The 14,665-nt window shown below is 31.7% G+C and overlaps 1 protein-coding gene across 1 annotated transcript in view; it reads left to right on the top strand.

The window, feature by feature from the left end:
• The window catches only part of TRHDE (thyrotropin releasing hormone degrading enzyme), a 234,244-nt gene extending 230,607 nt beyond the window's left edge, over positions 1–3,637 (top strand). The window contains exon 17 of the mRNA XM_008062479.1: positions 908–3,637. Coding sequence (XP_008060670.1) covers positions 908–1,051 — 144 coding nt within the window. The 3' untranslated portion in view covers positions 1,052–3,637. The remainder of the gene's footprint in view (positions 1–907) is intronic.
• The last annotated feature ends 11,028 nt before the right edge of the window (positions 3,638–14,665 follow it).

The raw sequence follows: 14,665 nt of genomic DNA, 5'->3' as shown, positions 1-14,665 counted from the left end.
CTCCTGGCATATCCATGTGGCACCCACCATGTGATGAATCACACCCCACGCTAATTACCTACATAATGTTTCGGTGTTGCAAGTTAATTTTTCACATTTGTCTATTAGCATCACAATTGTTAGTTGGTTGCCAGTTTCTTAAGATCTATCAAACAGAAATAAAAATTGCTGATATTTAATCTTGAAGTAAAATTCCTCAGTATTTCCAGAGTATGTGAACTCTCTAAATCAAATTTTATATCAATAAAAAGTATGACAAAACATTTAAAAATTATAAATGCTCAAATTCTCTAGCTAAATGATAACCATATTCCTCCTTTATTCCTTATAAATGTAGTTACTAAAGTGATTGCAATGACATTAATCATCCCATTTTCATAGCACCATTACATTTTTTCATCAGTCAACAACTTTAGTAATCCCTTGACATCAAAGATAATGTCCAGCCCTTATATCACTTATTTGAAGATAACGAAGAATAATTTTTCTCTCTACAAACAAAAAGCGAACTGTAATTCTTATTATTTACTTTTTAAGGATAACTTATACATTGTATATGCCTTGTAATTAAAACTGTTCTTTGCCACAATCCAATCAACCTATTTTGAAAAGATAAATTAAATATGTCTGTTTTAATATCTAGTCTTGAAACATGAAGCTGGATTTGGAGCCATTTGAATTGTAAGGTCTATTTTGTTGTTTTTTCTGTTTCAAAAGCGGTTACATAACACCTAATTGAAACAATCTGTTATATTTCATTTCATTACCAAGCTTGCTCCACAAAATTAAATATACCTTCTGTACTGACTGTAGCACTTTTGTTTCAAATAGATTCTTGTTCATATATGTTGGACATGAGTTTATTTTAAGACATGCAGATTTACCATTTTAAAATTTCTGTTTTCAGCTAAAGAACTTCATGAAGAGCTATGATGGAGTAGCTGCTGCTTCTTTCTCACGAGCTGTGGAAACTGTTGAAGCCAATGTGCGCTGGAAAATGCTTTACCAAGATGAACTTTTCCAGTGGTTAGGAAAAGCTCTGAAACACTAAACGTGTCTCTTATAAACAATTCAACTTAGACTTTTGTGAGAAACCCTTATATGAATTGAGGAAAATAAGTTACAAGGAAAATGGCCAGATTTTTAGTATTAACATGTGGGGGGAATTTTTTAAAACTTTTGTTTTTGTTTTTGTTTGGGGGAATATATTTTGTTTGTTTCATTCATTCTGTTTTGTTTCTTTACTGGGTGTTCTCCTCTAAAAATTTCTGGCAAGTGAAACTAGCCATGATTGATTTGGCTGTACATTCCTTGCTGTACAGGACCAAATATGATCGTGATGCATGTTGATGTTGCAGTCAGTTTGGAAAAAACATATTCAGAATATTCTGTGCATGGATGTATGATCCTGTGTTCCAGCATGCTTTTTTAAAATGTCCAATGTTGTATTTGAGTATATGTTACATTCAGGATGGGCATTATGCAAAAGCACAAAGATTATATATGACAATCAGTGCTGAAATGAAAGAAAAACTCAAAAAGGGAATTATATTCTCAGTCTTGGGCGATGCGAGAGGTAAAATAGCCCTTTAAGTGATCAGCATCACTTATTTCAGCACTTGGATTGTCTGGCAATGATTGCTGTGTTGCTAACTCATTTGCTTTGAGTTAAAGCTGTGTATACATTTAAAAGGCATATAGATAGTGTATGCATACGTATATGTACATAGGGCAGCCCTATATGTATATAATATGTTGTACACTGCACATGTGTGAAGAATCTCTTCAGATCAAAGACAATGTATCTCTTTTTATAAACTTATGGACAGTTGGAAAAGGCTAAAATAACTTATCCTTTCTATTTCTCAATTGTTGAGGGTTTTTCATCTACTTATTGGGTAGTTTGTTCTACTACATGAATATGAATTTAAACAAAATTAGGGTATAAACTCGCCACTCTTCTAATTCTTCTGTCAACCTCGTATATGGATTCTGTCATCATTTTTAGTCAAACTTCCATTTGCATGAAACAATTATGTAAACTTATAATTATTAGTGCTGAAAAAGTGTTTATTTTTGATCTTGTTTTCCCACCTTATGTCGGGTAGTGGAGCAAGTTAAAAATTATCTGTGTTGGTGTTCCTGTCTGTGTTGCTTTTATCTTCCATTAAGCAACCATACCTCAAAGTGGGTCTATTAGCATTTAATGACCTTTTATGCCAGTTGTGCCATCCCTTAAGATGAAAAGTTACTTTTCTTGTGTTAATGTACAAAGCTTGTCTTTTGACACTGACAACTCTGTTCTACCTGGGAATCACAGGTAGCCATTTTCATGGTTTTGTGTTATGTAACACAAATGTTTTTAAAAGGTATTCTCACCCAGTAGGCCAGCTCTCCAAACATTGTTCAGATGCTTTTTAAAAAATGTTTATGTTTATCGTTATAAAATACCAGTACAACTACTACACATAAGCCAAATGTTTGTGAGTTGCTTTCTATTTTCCCAAAGTTTTTCACTCTTCTAGTCTTGCGAATTATTGAACAAATATATTCTAACACTAAAAAATGATTCATTTTAGAAACCAGAGCCATGGAATTATTTTAAATTAGTAGAAAAGAGGAGCAGTTTCCTAATCTAGAGAGTATTACCTAAAATTTAATTTTATCATTGAAGCAATTAATACCTATTATTCACACCTAAATTTTTCAGCACTTCATTTAATTAAAGAACATGAATTTTCAATATTCTATGTGGTGATAATAAGGCATGACAATACTTTGTATAAAACCTAGAGGTTATCCCACTTATCAGAAATGATAAAATCCAATTACCACATGTCACATTTATAAAATTTTTAATGGGTAAGTCCTGAAACATAACAATAATAAATATCACACTGCTGTGCAGGTCCCAAATATGTACTATATCACCATTGAATTCATGTGATGGAGAAGATAAAAAGTAGAGGTGGATGTCTTGTTTTGTGTTATGAATTACTGAAAATTCTTAGTAGTAGTGGTATTTTTTTCTAGTGAAATTACCATTCTAGATTTGAGTTAGAAGGGCTTTTACAGTTCTTTTTTCCTCCCCACTGTTAATAATTTTAATCCTCTTTCAGTATTTTAGTGGCCTTGAGCAACTGGTTTAGCTATAATATCAAATCCTAAGTGTATAATTATGTGCGATGTTCAATACCTCATATAATACTTGTTCAACAGTATAGTAGTATCAATGGCATTGAGATGGCATTTTTGTTCTGTATGTTTTTCAATGATTTATCATTTCCAATGGTGAAATTATATCAGGCTTTAATGTTTTTTTAGTTGTTTAAATAAGTAATATTTTCAGAATAATAAACAATGATATCTCTTGGAATATTCTGTAAAATGTAGTTATAAGATTCTATTTTCTACTTAGAGTTTTTATCTTTTCTCTCTTCTTTGTCTGTTTTATAAATCATATATATGCATGAAATAGCAAATTGTTGAACGTGTCCAACATCAAGTCTTAAAAATTTACTGTGCCAATATATGTACAAAAAACTTGCTTTAAATTAGAATGGACTAAATATTCATCACACTGGGTATTAAATATCTCCAGATAACTTGTAAATAAAGAGATGTTCCCATTTTTACACACTTTTTCTTAAAATTTTCTTATAATCTTTGAAGTTTTTAAAATATACAATCTTAACCTCTAAGGCTAATATCTGCAATGCTAGATCTGTTCTTGAGTTTCAATAACATGTATTTTAGCTGGGCCTTAAACTCACATTGATTTATATGATTTCCAGGAAAATTATATCACAGGACTAAAATGTTTGTGACAGTATAATTTACAAATATTATAACTTGAAAATATTATAAAATAGTACAAGATTATTACAGTTATGCCATGTATTGATAAAACACATTACTTTTTCAAAGAACTTTTGCACACGATATTTCATTGGACTCCTCCCAAAAACATAGTGCATTTTGTTAGCCCTAATATTCAGATAAGAAAATTGAGGCTCAAAGTAGGAACACAAGCTATCTAAAATTATGTAGTTGCTATTTGACAACAGATATAGTAACCTAAGTCTCTCAATACAGCCTTTCTACAACTGAAATATCATATATGTTCAAAATATCTCTATCCATTGCATTAATTAGGGATTTTCTAAATACTAGACAAGCATCAAAATACATTATTAAATATATCTACAATAATTACATTATTTTAAAATTTATGCGTTTCTAATTTGCCTGATGTCAAACAACTGGATGAAAATGTCAGGATTTACTTTGGTCAGTATAAATAGTCAAATATTAAAACAAATAATTTAGTTCACTAGTTTATTGATTATAAATTTCTTTCTATACCTTTTATTGAACAATGTTTAAATACAACTTAAGATTCTGATAATTTTCTTTACTTTCAACATAAGTTTCTCTGATAAATTATATCTGTAGTAACAAAGGATCAGAATGCAGGCAAAATTGTATCCATCTCAAACAGTGAAAATAATATTTGGCAAAATGTTTATATTTTTATGCAGAGTATGTTGTAAAAAAATGTTTTGTGCAATTAGAGTACTACTGGATTACATGCAGTAAAGGGATCTCTAGAGAAATTTACTACAATAAACGTAATTATTTTCTAGGACGTTGGCAAACCTAAAATAGCATAATAATTTTCTTGAGTACTCCTATGAGGTAATCATAGTCACCTAGTAAAGAAGTAAAAAGCACATATAATGAGAAATTAAGACTTCCATCCCTATTTTTTCCTTCAACAGAGATCATAGCTGAATTATCATTTGATACTGCTAATTATATATTGATAGAATTCAATTAAATAAATATTTATTGAGTACCTTTTATTTCTCAAGGCACTTAGTGAGGAAAAGGAAGACAGAGATGTATAAGGCCTGAGGGAATTCACATTATGATAAATAAACTAAAAAAATAAATAGTGGACCAGTCAGAATAACAGCAACATAAAAATAATTACATGCCACAGAAGAGGAAGCAAATCATTTTTAGTTATGGATGATATTATGAAACTATTTTCTTACACTACTTCTTAAAATCTTCATGGCACATAGTATAATTTTCATGGTTTTATTTCACAGTACTTAGTTGTATTTTACAGAAATATGTAACATTTTGAAATCATAATAAAAATCACATAGTTTAAACAGTAATATTTGAAATATAAATTGGGATAGAATTTTTCCTTAAGAAAAACTGTTTGAGCAATTTAGTAGTATCAGTTAGTTGCAGGAAGAATATTTAATCTACTATGTAAAAGTAGTTCAAGTTTTTCTAAAATTGTTTTAGCATATTATTTGCATATTCACAATGTATTAATTTTAAGGTAATTGTATATTCTTTAAAGCATATTCAACAACTCTTATCCTAGGCCATAATTTATTTGTTCAAATTTGTATATGCAAACTTGAGGGCAATATTGTTCTTGTAAATTATTCTAGAATTCTAAATTTTAATTATATAAAAGAATAGCCTTCAGTTCAATTGCTTTGAATTAATAAGGAAGTTTTTAAAATAAAATATTTTGTTCAATGTGATATAGATTCAGGAAAAGTCTGACAAAAAATGTACTCTAGTGCTTTTTTTATTTTATGAAATTTTATTTTGAAATTTAGATAACTGTCTTAAATATTTAATAAAAGCACCTGTTAAAATTGTATGTTCTAATGTTAAGTATTCATGCATTTACCTTTTTAATCCGTTTTTTGTTTCTGTTTTGTTTTATAAACTAACCCTACTTGTAGATAGCATGATTTTACTCTAGATTTTGAAAACATGGCACTTCAATGGCTTTTATTTTGAATATTCAGTGCTTTAAGGATAGTACTCTGAAGCTGTTTGTCTTTTGGATATTCCTAGTTCATGTACGGTGCACTAAGAAAAAAGAAAAGGCTGGGCTATGTGGCTCAGCCTGTAATCCCAGCACTTCGGGAAGTTGAGGCGAGTGGACTGCCTGAGTCTGCGGGTTCATCGGCCCGGGCAATTAGGCGAGACCTCCTCCCTACAATAAATCAAAAATTAGACCAGCATGGTAGCATGCCCCTGTAGTCCCAGCTACTTGGAAGACTGAGGCGGAAGTATCGCCAGAGCCCAGCAAGTCAACGCTGGGGTGGCCTTGAGCATGTGCCACTGCACTCCAGCCTGGGCAATGGAGTGAGACTCCAACTCAAAAAAGAAAAAAAAAAAAGATTCTTCATTTTGTTCTGAATTCGGTGTGTGTGTGTGTGTGTGTGTGTGTGTGTGTGTGTGTGTGTGTGTGTGCTGTTTTAACATTAAATGAATTAGATTGTAAGGAAGGAATAAAAATTTGAGTGTCTACTAAATATCAAGCACTTTGTAGGTATTATCTCATTTAATAACCCTGTGAGATTTCACTAGATCTAATTTACCGGAGTAGACTGAGTCTGAGTTGTTATCAGTTTGCATAATTAATTAGTGGTATTAGTTGGGTTTCAAAATTCTGCAAACCTAAGGTTTATATGGCTCAAAGTAGTCATTAATCTGCCTCCTGCATGCATGAAAACATAATTTTATCTATATAGACTGGTATCTATAGGAGAATTTAATAGACAATAATATCTCACTTCATCATTATCATTGGCTGGTTGGAAAGAGGTATAAGTTAGTGTATTCTGGATTACTACTCATCTCTTAATGAGGTTACTTCATACATTCTATAAAATGTTTTCATCAAAACATCTTACATTACTGTGTTGTTTAGTGGGTTTTAAGCAACAGGTAATTAACACATACTCCAGCCAATGAGCCATGAAAAAATAAGTGAAAAGAGAGAATGGACTGCGAAACTCTTCAGTGGATCACAAAGATGAGGTTCAACCTCTGTCTTTGCACCAGAAGCATACGTATTAGTCTAGCCAGAAACTTCTGTCTGCCTAGCAGTTAGGTCAGAGAAGTAGCTCTTTCTTTCTGCTTAAAACTACAATGGACTGCAACTGCTTAATTTTCTTGAAGTTACATTTTTCAATGGGCCTGCTGTGTGTAGATATAGTCTAGGATAAGTGCTTTGACTTGCCTGTGCACAGGTCAACTTGCTTCTAATCACACACATTTTTCTTATGTCATGTAAGTAAATGAAAGAGTGAAATGTTTTATAGAAAATATTATAGTGAAGTTAGGAACATCTGCCTTGAATGTGCAGTGCATTTATTTTTAGAGTTAATTATTTAGTAGCTATTCTCTTAAGCCTTGCTAAGTTCATGGTATTGTACTTGCTCTTGTACACAATTATGTTCCCACCTTTATATGACCTACTGTGTGAGAACATTCATTTTTAAGTTTTTGTTATTCATTTTCACTTAAAATAGGTTTATTAACTGCTATTTTTCAAATACAAAACATTTTTTCAAATGAATTTCTCCTCAAATTTGTAGTCTAACTTTTGAGATACTGTATAACAGCAATTTCACAGTATCCTTTAAAATGCTACCTCTACATTGCCATATATAAAGATATTTTTTGTTGTACAGTGTTATATTTTAATCTCTTTGAATTTTAAAAACAGATCAGAACTACAAAATTAAAGCAGATTAGGACTACAAAGTTTATTCATTGTCCAGTTACTTGAATAATAAAGAATTCTTCCTTTTAGCTTTCGTAATTGGCTTTCTAGACACCACTGGATTTATCAGATAATCTTTTAAAAATATTATATGAACTAATCTTAATGAACTCGAATGTACTTATTAACACAGCTTAACTTCCTAAAGTAATTTCCCAAATGAACAGACTTATTTAAGCTATGTTAAATAAAAGTATAACTTTTCCTAATATTTTATGATTTAAGAATAAAAAGGTAACTGTTATTTTAGTAAATACAAGTTACTAAAGCATTTACCAAATAAATAACATTGTGTTAGTTTAGCAGATAAATGTTTTCTATGATATGCCTTTGAAATTATTCAGTAAAAATTGAATCAGTATGTACTCAACATGAAATTTTTATTCCATTCTGACCAAGCACAAACAAAATGGATTTTTCTAAATGAGAAAATTTCTCTTCTGTATTTTAAGCAGAATAAATTTGAATTTTGCCTCTGATAATAAAAGTTTGTACAGTAATGTGTAATTCATCACTGTTTTAATTTTCTGACATGTGTAGATAAGGCCAAAATAAATAATACCTTTTATTAATGCTTCTGTTTTCACTTGAGAATCCATTTTTTAAAAATCTAAGTATATATACTGTAGAGATTCATGAAAAAAGAAAAAATTACTATTCTGTCATGGGCTTTTTCAAAACTATACACATGCTGTAGCTAGGATAAAAGAAGTGTGTATTTGTGCTATATTGTAAAAATAAAAAATAGCAATTCGATCTCCTTTCTAATTATATGCCTTTAGAATAAATGAAATGATATGCACTTTGGAAAAAGTGATTTCACCTGAAATGCATTTCAGATTGCTTTTTAATAAGTTTTCTGCATTTGACAAACTGTCAGGCTCTGAATTTCAAGTACAGTTTTCAATAACAGTGCTATAAAATATATATAATCATGGCTCATCGGTAGTAATCAAAATATATTTTCAATTCTCTGGGTTTTTCTACTTCTAAGAATTGGGCAGAAAACATTAGAACTTGACTCTGCATAGCCACTCATTTGAGTCTGACCCATAATACTTTATACAGCCATAGGTTAATACACCTCTGGGCGATGAGCATGAGGATAAGAAATAGAAGGTCTTTCAAGCCAAAGTCAAGAATATTCCTATTAGAGAATATAGCCAGTGTCTACATGTATGTGCATATATATGTATGCATTTACATATCTCTAGTAATAAGTATATTATATGTACACATATATAATATACCTATATACATACATTTATATAATGATATAACATACATATATGCATATATTATATACACATATATTTATATCCTCAGTATCACATATATATTATTTATTTCACTGTTCAATGCAGAGCAATCGTACAGATCAGAAAATGGTTATTGCAAAATACCAATTGAAGGAGTACCATCTTTACCTGGGGATCCTATCAAATGATTGCTAAATTATACTGGCATAGTAGCAATTTTTTCCTAAGAATCATGAGCGAACTTATAGATTCTGTATCAGTAGGTGTTGAGTGGTTCAAGGTCATCTGCATTTTGAACACGGTCTGTAGGTGATTCTGGAAGAGGCTATTCACCTAGATTGCACTTTAAAAAACATTGGTTAAGTACAATGGTTCACAGCCCTGACTTTACATTAAACTCACCTGAATTGTTTTTAAAATATATTGATTCCTGGGCCAAACTCTGAACCAAGTAAAGAAGACTCTCTGACATGGTGCAGCAGTGTTAGTATGTTTTAATTCTCACTGATGATTCTAATATGCAGTCAGGATTAACAACCTCTGGCAGGAAGTACCAGATTGAGTAGAAAGTAGTTTAAGCATTAGTTATGGAATACCACCAAAAGTACCTGCTTTTCAGAAATATAAGAAGTTCTTACTACTGTCTGATAATCTTCACCAAATACAGAAATCAAAAATGTGTTCTCAATTAATTTAATAGTGAAAAAAAGACAGGTGGACAATTGATTTTACCACCCTGACACGTCACTGCCACTGTGCAAAGCTGAGAGTGATCTGGCACCAACCATGTGACTGCTTCACCATGCCTGTGCTCTGACTGACATTTTTCTGTCACCTGCTTTGTCTTATACCTTTAACTCTGTAGTCCTATATAAATGAGTATGACTAATTTCGCATCTGTAACAATGTTTTGACTTTTATATTTTTTTGAAATAAAGGAAGGGCCCATTGGAAAGTCTCCCCATTAAATGACTGCACCTTTGCTCTACTGAGCCGAACAATTGTTTTCTGCTGCTCATTCTGCAGGTGACTGAAATTGGAGGTCAGGCAGGATCTATGTTAAATTGTTACAGCAGGGAGATAAACACACCACAACCTATTATTATGTCCTATTGTCATCTGAAATTTTGTTTCTTTTTCTAGTACTTCTCCATTTTTTTTTTACATTCCTCTCCCTTCTCTTTATCTTTCTCTCTCATGTGACCTGCCAACTGAGTACTGAACCTTTTCAGCCACAGACACTGTATTTTTGCTTGACATTTCAAAAAGAATAGTGAAGTTTTAAGCTGTTTCTATATCAGTGTGCATAATAGAAAGTGACATGTGTTCCTGGGATTGTCAAACAAGACCCAAAGGGCATCTGGATACATTGAAAATACTTGGCTGTACTTTTGAGTCTTTGTGCTCATTCGTCAGTACTTTAGTTCTGACTTCCCTTGGGTTGTTAAAATTTGCTTTTCTTTCCGAAAATTTCTAGCTAATTAGAGATTTCAGAATACAAACTAATCCCTTTTTTCAATAAAAAAGGAATTAGAAATATTGTCACCTCTTGAACATTGTAGTAAGCTAGTAGAGGATGAATCATTTAATTGGATAACTCTTGAGCCATATCTGACAAAAAATGCAAAAAAAACTAATTCTCCTATTCTCCTTTTGTTATTCTCCATCTTTCATCTTGTACGTAATTGTTTTCATAGGATTTAATATTGAACCCACTTTCAAGTAGAAAAAAAATTTTCTTGTAGAGTAAGACCTTTCAAATTAGTAGTTTTTTATTAAGTTATCAGAATTCTAACAATGACTAACTTTACTGAGACATTTATGACAAATTCAGGTCTACCCAAGAATTCTGACAACTGCCTGCTGGGTAAAGTAAAGGAAGGAACTGCTTAATGAGCAAAGATCTATGTAGAAGTCCTAAAGCTAAATCTTAATAGGAATGGCTTCATTCCAACATCACTAGGTAGACATACAGCAAAATTTAGCATTAAAAACTTTGGAAAATATGCTTGCCATATTTAAGAAAGTGGTGAACTTCAGCAGAGAATATGCAAAGATGCAACACGTATATAAACAACTCCAGGCAATTTAAGTACATAGTGAATACATTTTATAGGCAACGGTTGTTCTGGTACTGGGTTGACCTAAATATTTTCCAGTGATATTTGAGTGAAATAAATGTAATGTTTCAGGTGATAAGCACAAGTCCCAAAAGTAAATATTAATTTCAATCCTGTTCACATTGCCTATGAAGAGCAAAAGTTGACTAGTGTTTATGAGATGTTTTTAAGTAGTGTGTGTGTGTGTGTGTGTGTTTGGAACAAGAACAGATGACACAACCTTTAACCAAGCATATTTTCGTATAAAAATGAAATTAAAGTCCCATATGACACACTAAGATATAAGATAGATTTTTCAATCTTTTGGAATCAATTTATTCAATTTACTAATTTAAAAATTCTTATATGTGTGCATATGAGAGTATAGCTGGTGAGTTAGAGGAAAGTGTAATATTATTACTTTGGTTCAATGGAAAATGACATGAGTTTCTAGAACTGTCAAGTAAGAGTTGGTAGTTATCTGGGTACATTGAAACTGAATGTTCTCTTGAGTGCAAAAGGAAATAGCAACATCTAACTTTGAACAAACAAAACTGAAAAAAAACCCCTCAAATTGCCCTTTCTAGTTAATAACAAAACATAAGAACTCTAAAGTAAGAGGTGGTTTATGAGCATCTGCTTGTTCTATCACAAATTCATTGTAACACAGGGGTCCCCATGTGTTCAGTTTCTAGTCGTGCTCAATAACTTGGATCAACTTAAGTGAAGGCAAATGTTTTGTCTGAATTTTGTGCACAAAAAAAACTCATTTGTTTTGACTATAGATGTTTCCCTAGCTGCTAAAGTACTCATAATCACTTGAGAACTTTGATTTAGTAATATAGACTTAGTATAGATTGGCCAAATTGCAAGAATCAAGAAAAATATTACTTGCCATGTCTTAGCTACTATATTTCTAGGAATGCCTAAGTTTGCAGTTTCCTTATAAAGAAGGAAATTCCATGATTTTAAAAAATGCATACTTTCCACTTAACATTCCATCAAGTTCAATATGCTTGATTTTGTATGTGACCTTGATTCACATAGCTCTTAAACTCAATTAAAGATCCAAAGTTTGACTACTGTTAAGGCAAATCTGAACTACTGGATGGTTTTTGTACTCAAGTCCAAGAAATTAATATATTTTTCTTGTTTAATTTTGTTATGTAAGAACCTAGGGATCCTGATCCCATCATTCACTGTAATAATTTATCTTTCTATATGTGAATAACATGCCACCTTTATCCCCATTTAAATCATGAAATGAGATTTTATTTTTCCAAACATTATTGTGGTAGCAGATCTGATCTCTGCCAGTAATTTCCCATTTGGTTAGATGTGTAGATCCAGTGATTAGGCTACGTTTATATAGGGCTATATGTTTTTTGGATACAACTTACAGACTTACAGTGCCTTCAGACTATGTGCTTACAGACTAGGCACTGCCTTCTTCAGGGTTTAATAAAGAAGTTAATATGGTAATTTTTATGCTTCTAATCAGTTTATCCTAGCTACCCTGGAAATATAAAAATGGTAGCTATTAACATACCATACAGCCTATATGTATATATATAGTAAAATAATATATATAAACCAAATATATATATATATTTGTTTGTTTAGTCTATTATCTTGCTAAAGCTTCTTGAAAACGAGTAAGGATTTATTTATTTATTTATTTAATTTATTTTTTTTTTTTTGAGTTGGAGTCTCACTCTGTCGCCCAGACTGGAGTGCAGTGGCCGCTCCCAGTCACCACAGCCTCAACCTGCTGGGCTCTGGCAATCCTTCCGCCTCGGCCTTCCAAGTAGCTGGAACTACAGGCACACGCTACCACATCCGGCTAATTTTTTTATTTATTGTAGAGATGAGGTCTCACGGATTTTTTTATTTTTAAATGTTTTCAAACATACCTGAATAAAATCAACTGGAAATCTCATAATCTTCTTTAGACATTCAGTTACTCAAAGCTAACTTTTTTTAGTCAATTTGAACTCCCTCTCCTCTGAGCATATTCTCTTTCAGGTATAGATAGTTCATACTGACTATACTACACAGTTCATACTTGTTTGATAATTTATATCAATATGTTTTATCTCCCAACTAGATTATAAATTTTTCAAGGGTAGAGACTGTATATATTTCAATTTTTTTGACAGAAATCACAAATATAATAAATTCTCAATTACATTTTCTTGATTGAGAACAATCTAAGTACCAGTATAGGAACCAATAGCTTTCAGGTATCAGCAAAACAGCATGAAGCAAGATGTGTTTTAGGGATTTAGAGACATAACTAGAATCAAAAGTGTTGATCATTTTAAAGTATTACAAACCTAAAGCTTTAAAACTCACTCTATCCTTTAATTTGCTAAAAAATATAGTTTTAGAGTAACACTTGTTATCGACTTTGACCTGCTTGGTGGAGAAAGTAGAAGAAGAGGAAGATAATAAGATGTTGTTTCATGACACATCCATTACAGTAATTCATTTATAGTATGGAACCTTTGCCAATGATAAATGCATGTTACTGTGGTGCAATTATGAATGTACCTTGGCTTTTTAACAATAAAGCTGCCAAAAGGTTGCAAAATGCACAAGGGGGAAAGAAATTTTAGTTGTAGAACTGAACTAACCAATAAGTATAATTTTTTAAAAAGTAAGTGCTTAGTATTTATGTCATTTCTTTAAATAAATGTTTGCTTGTCATTAATAGTTTCTATGATTTTTGAAAAACACACAATATTCTGTCAACTTCAGATATACTTGATTTAGCATGTGTGCAACCTTTTAAAATTATCTTCTCATAGAAAACATACACAGTATCTCCCTTATTATCACAAAATGTAGATCTATTTAAGAAAATGATGCCATTTACAGCATCCAAATTCCCTGAAACATCTTGAATGGAACTTGCAAATTTGTGTTAAGATTGTTTTTTCCCCTGATATTTTAGTATAAAGCAGAGGTCAGGTGAAATTATTTAATTGTCTGGTTCTCATGCCACTACTGTGCTTTTTAATCTTTACTAAATGCTGTAGTTGTATGGTGCAATCACTATGAAGCTGAGTGGTATATTTTTGTTGACCTACTGTGTGCGCAAACCTATGTAAGATGCTATGCTGACATTAAAGAAACATAAAGCATAATCCTTAGCTGAAAAGAATTTTTTACTGGTCAAACAAAAATTATAGATAAAACAGAATACCATAATAGAATATAGGAAAACATCAAACACATGTTTTGAGGCCACTATTAAAAAAAGGAAAAGTTACATATGAACTGAACTCTTTGAGAAAGCTCTGGAGAGTCAATAGAGTTCAAGAAATATTACTGACCATCATTTGTAGTTTTCGTTAGAGACAAGATGACTTGGCGAGACCTCATCTCTACAATTAATCAAAAATTAGCCAGACATGGTAGCATACACCTGTAGTTCCCGCTACTTGGAAGGCTGAGGTGGAAGGATTGCCGGAGTCCAGCAGGTCAAGGCCAGGGTGGCCATGAGTGTGCTACAGTACACCAGCCTGGGCAACAGAGTAAGACTCCAACTCAAAAAAAAAAAAAAAGAAAAGAAAAAAAGAAAGAAAGAAATTGGGGGGTATTGTAGAGTAAAAAGGATATTTAATGACATGGGAAATAGTTAAATAAGAAGACTCTAAGGTTGTCTCTTATTCCCCATTTTTACTCTA

The sequence above is a fragment of the Carlito syrichta genome, unplaced genomic scaffold (genome assembly GCF_000164805.1).
Source record: "Carlito syrichta isolate Samal-C Ts95f unplaced genomic scaffold, Tarsius_syrichta-2.0.1 Scaffold305719, whole genome shotgun sequence".
Lineage (NCBI taxonomy): Eukaryota > Metazoa > Chordata > Mammalia > Primates > Tarsiidae > Carlito > Carlito syrichta.
This window is presented reverse-complemented; position numbering and strand designations above follow the sequence as displayed.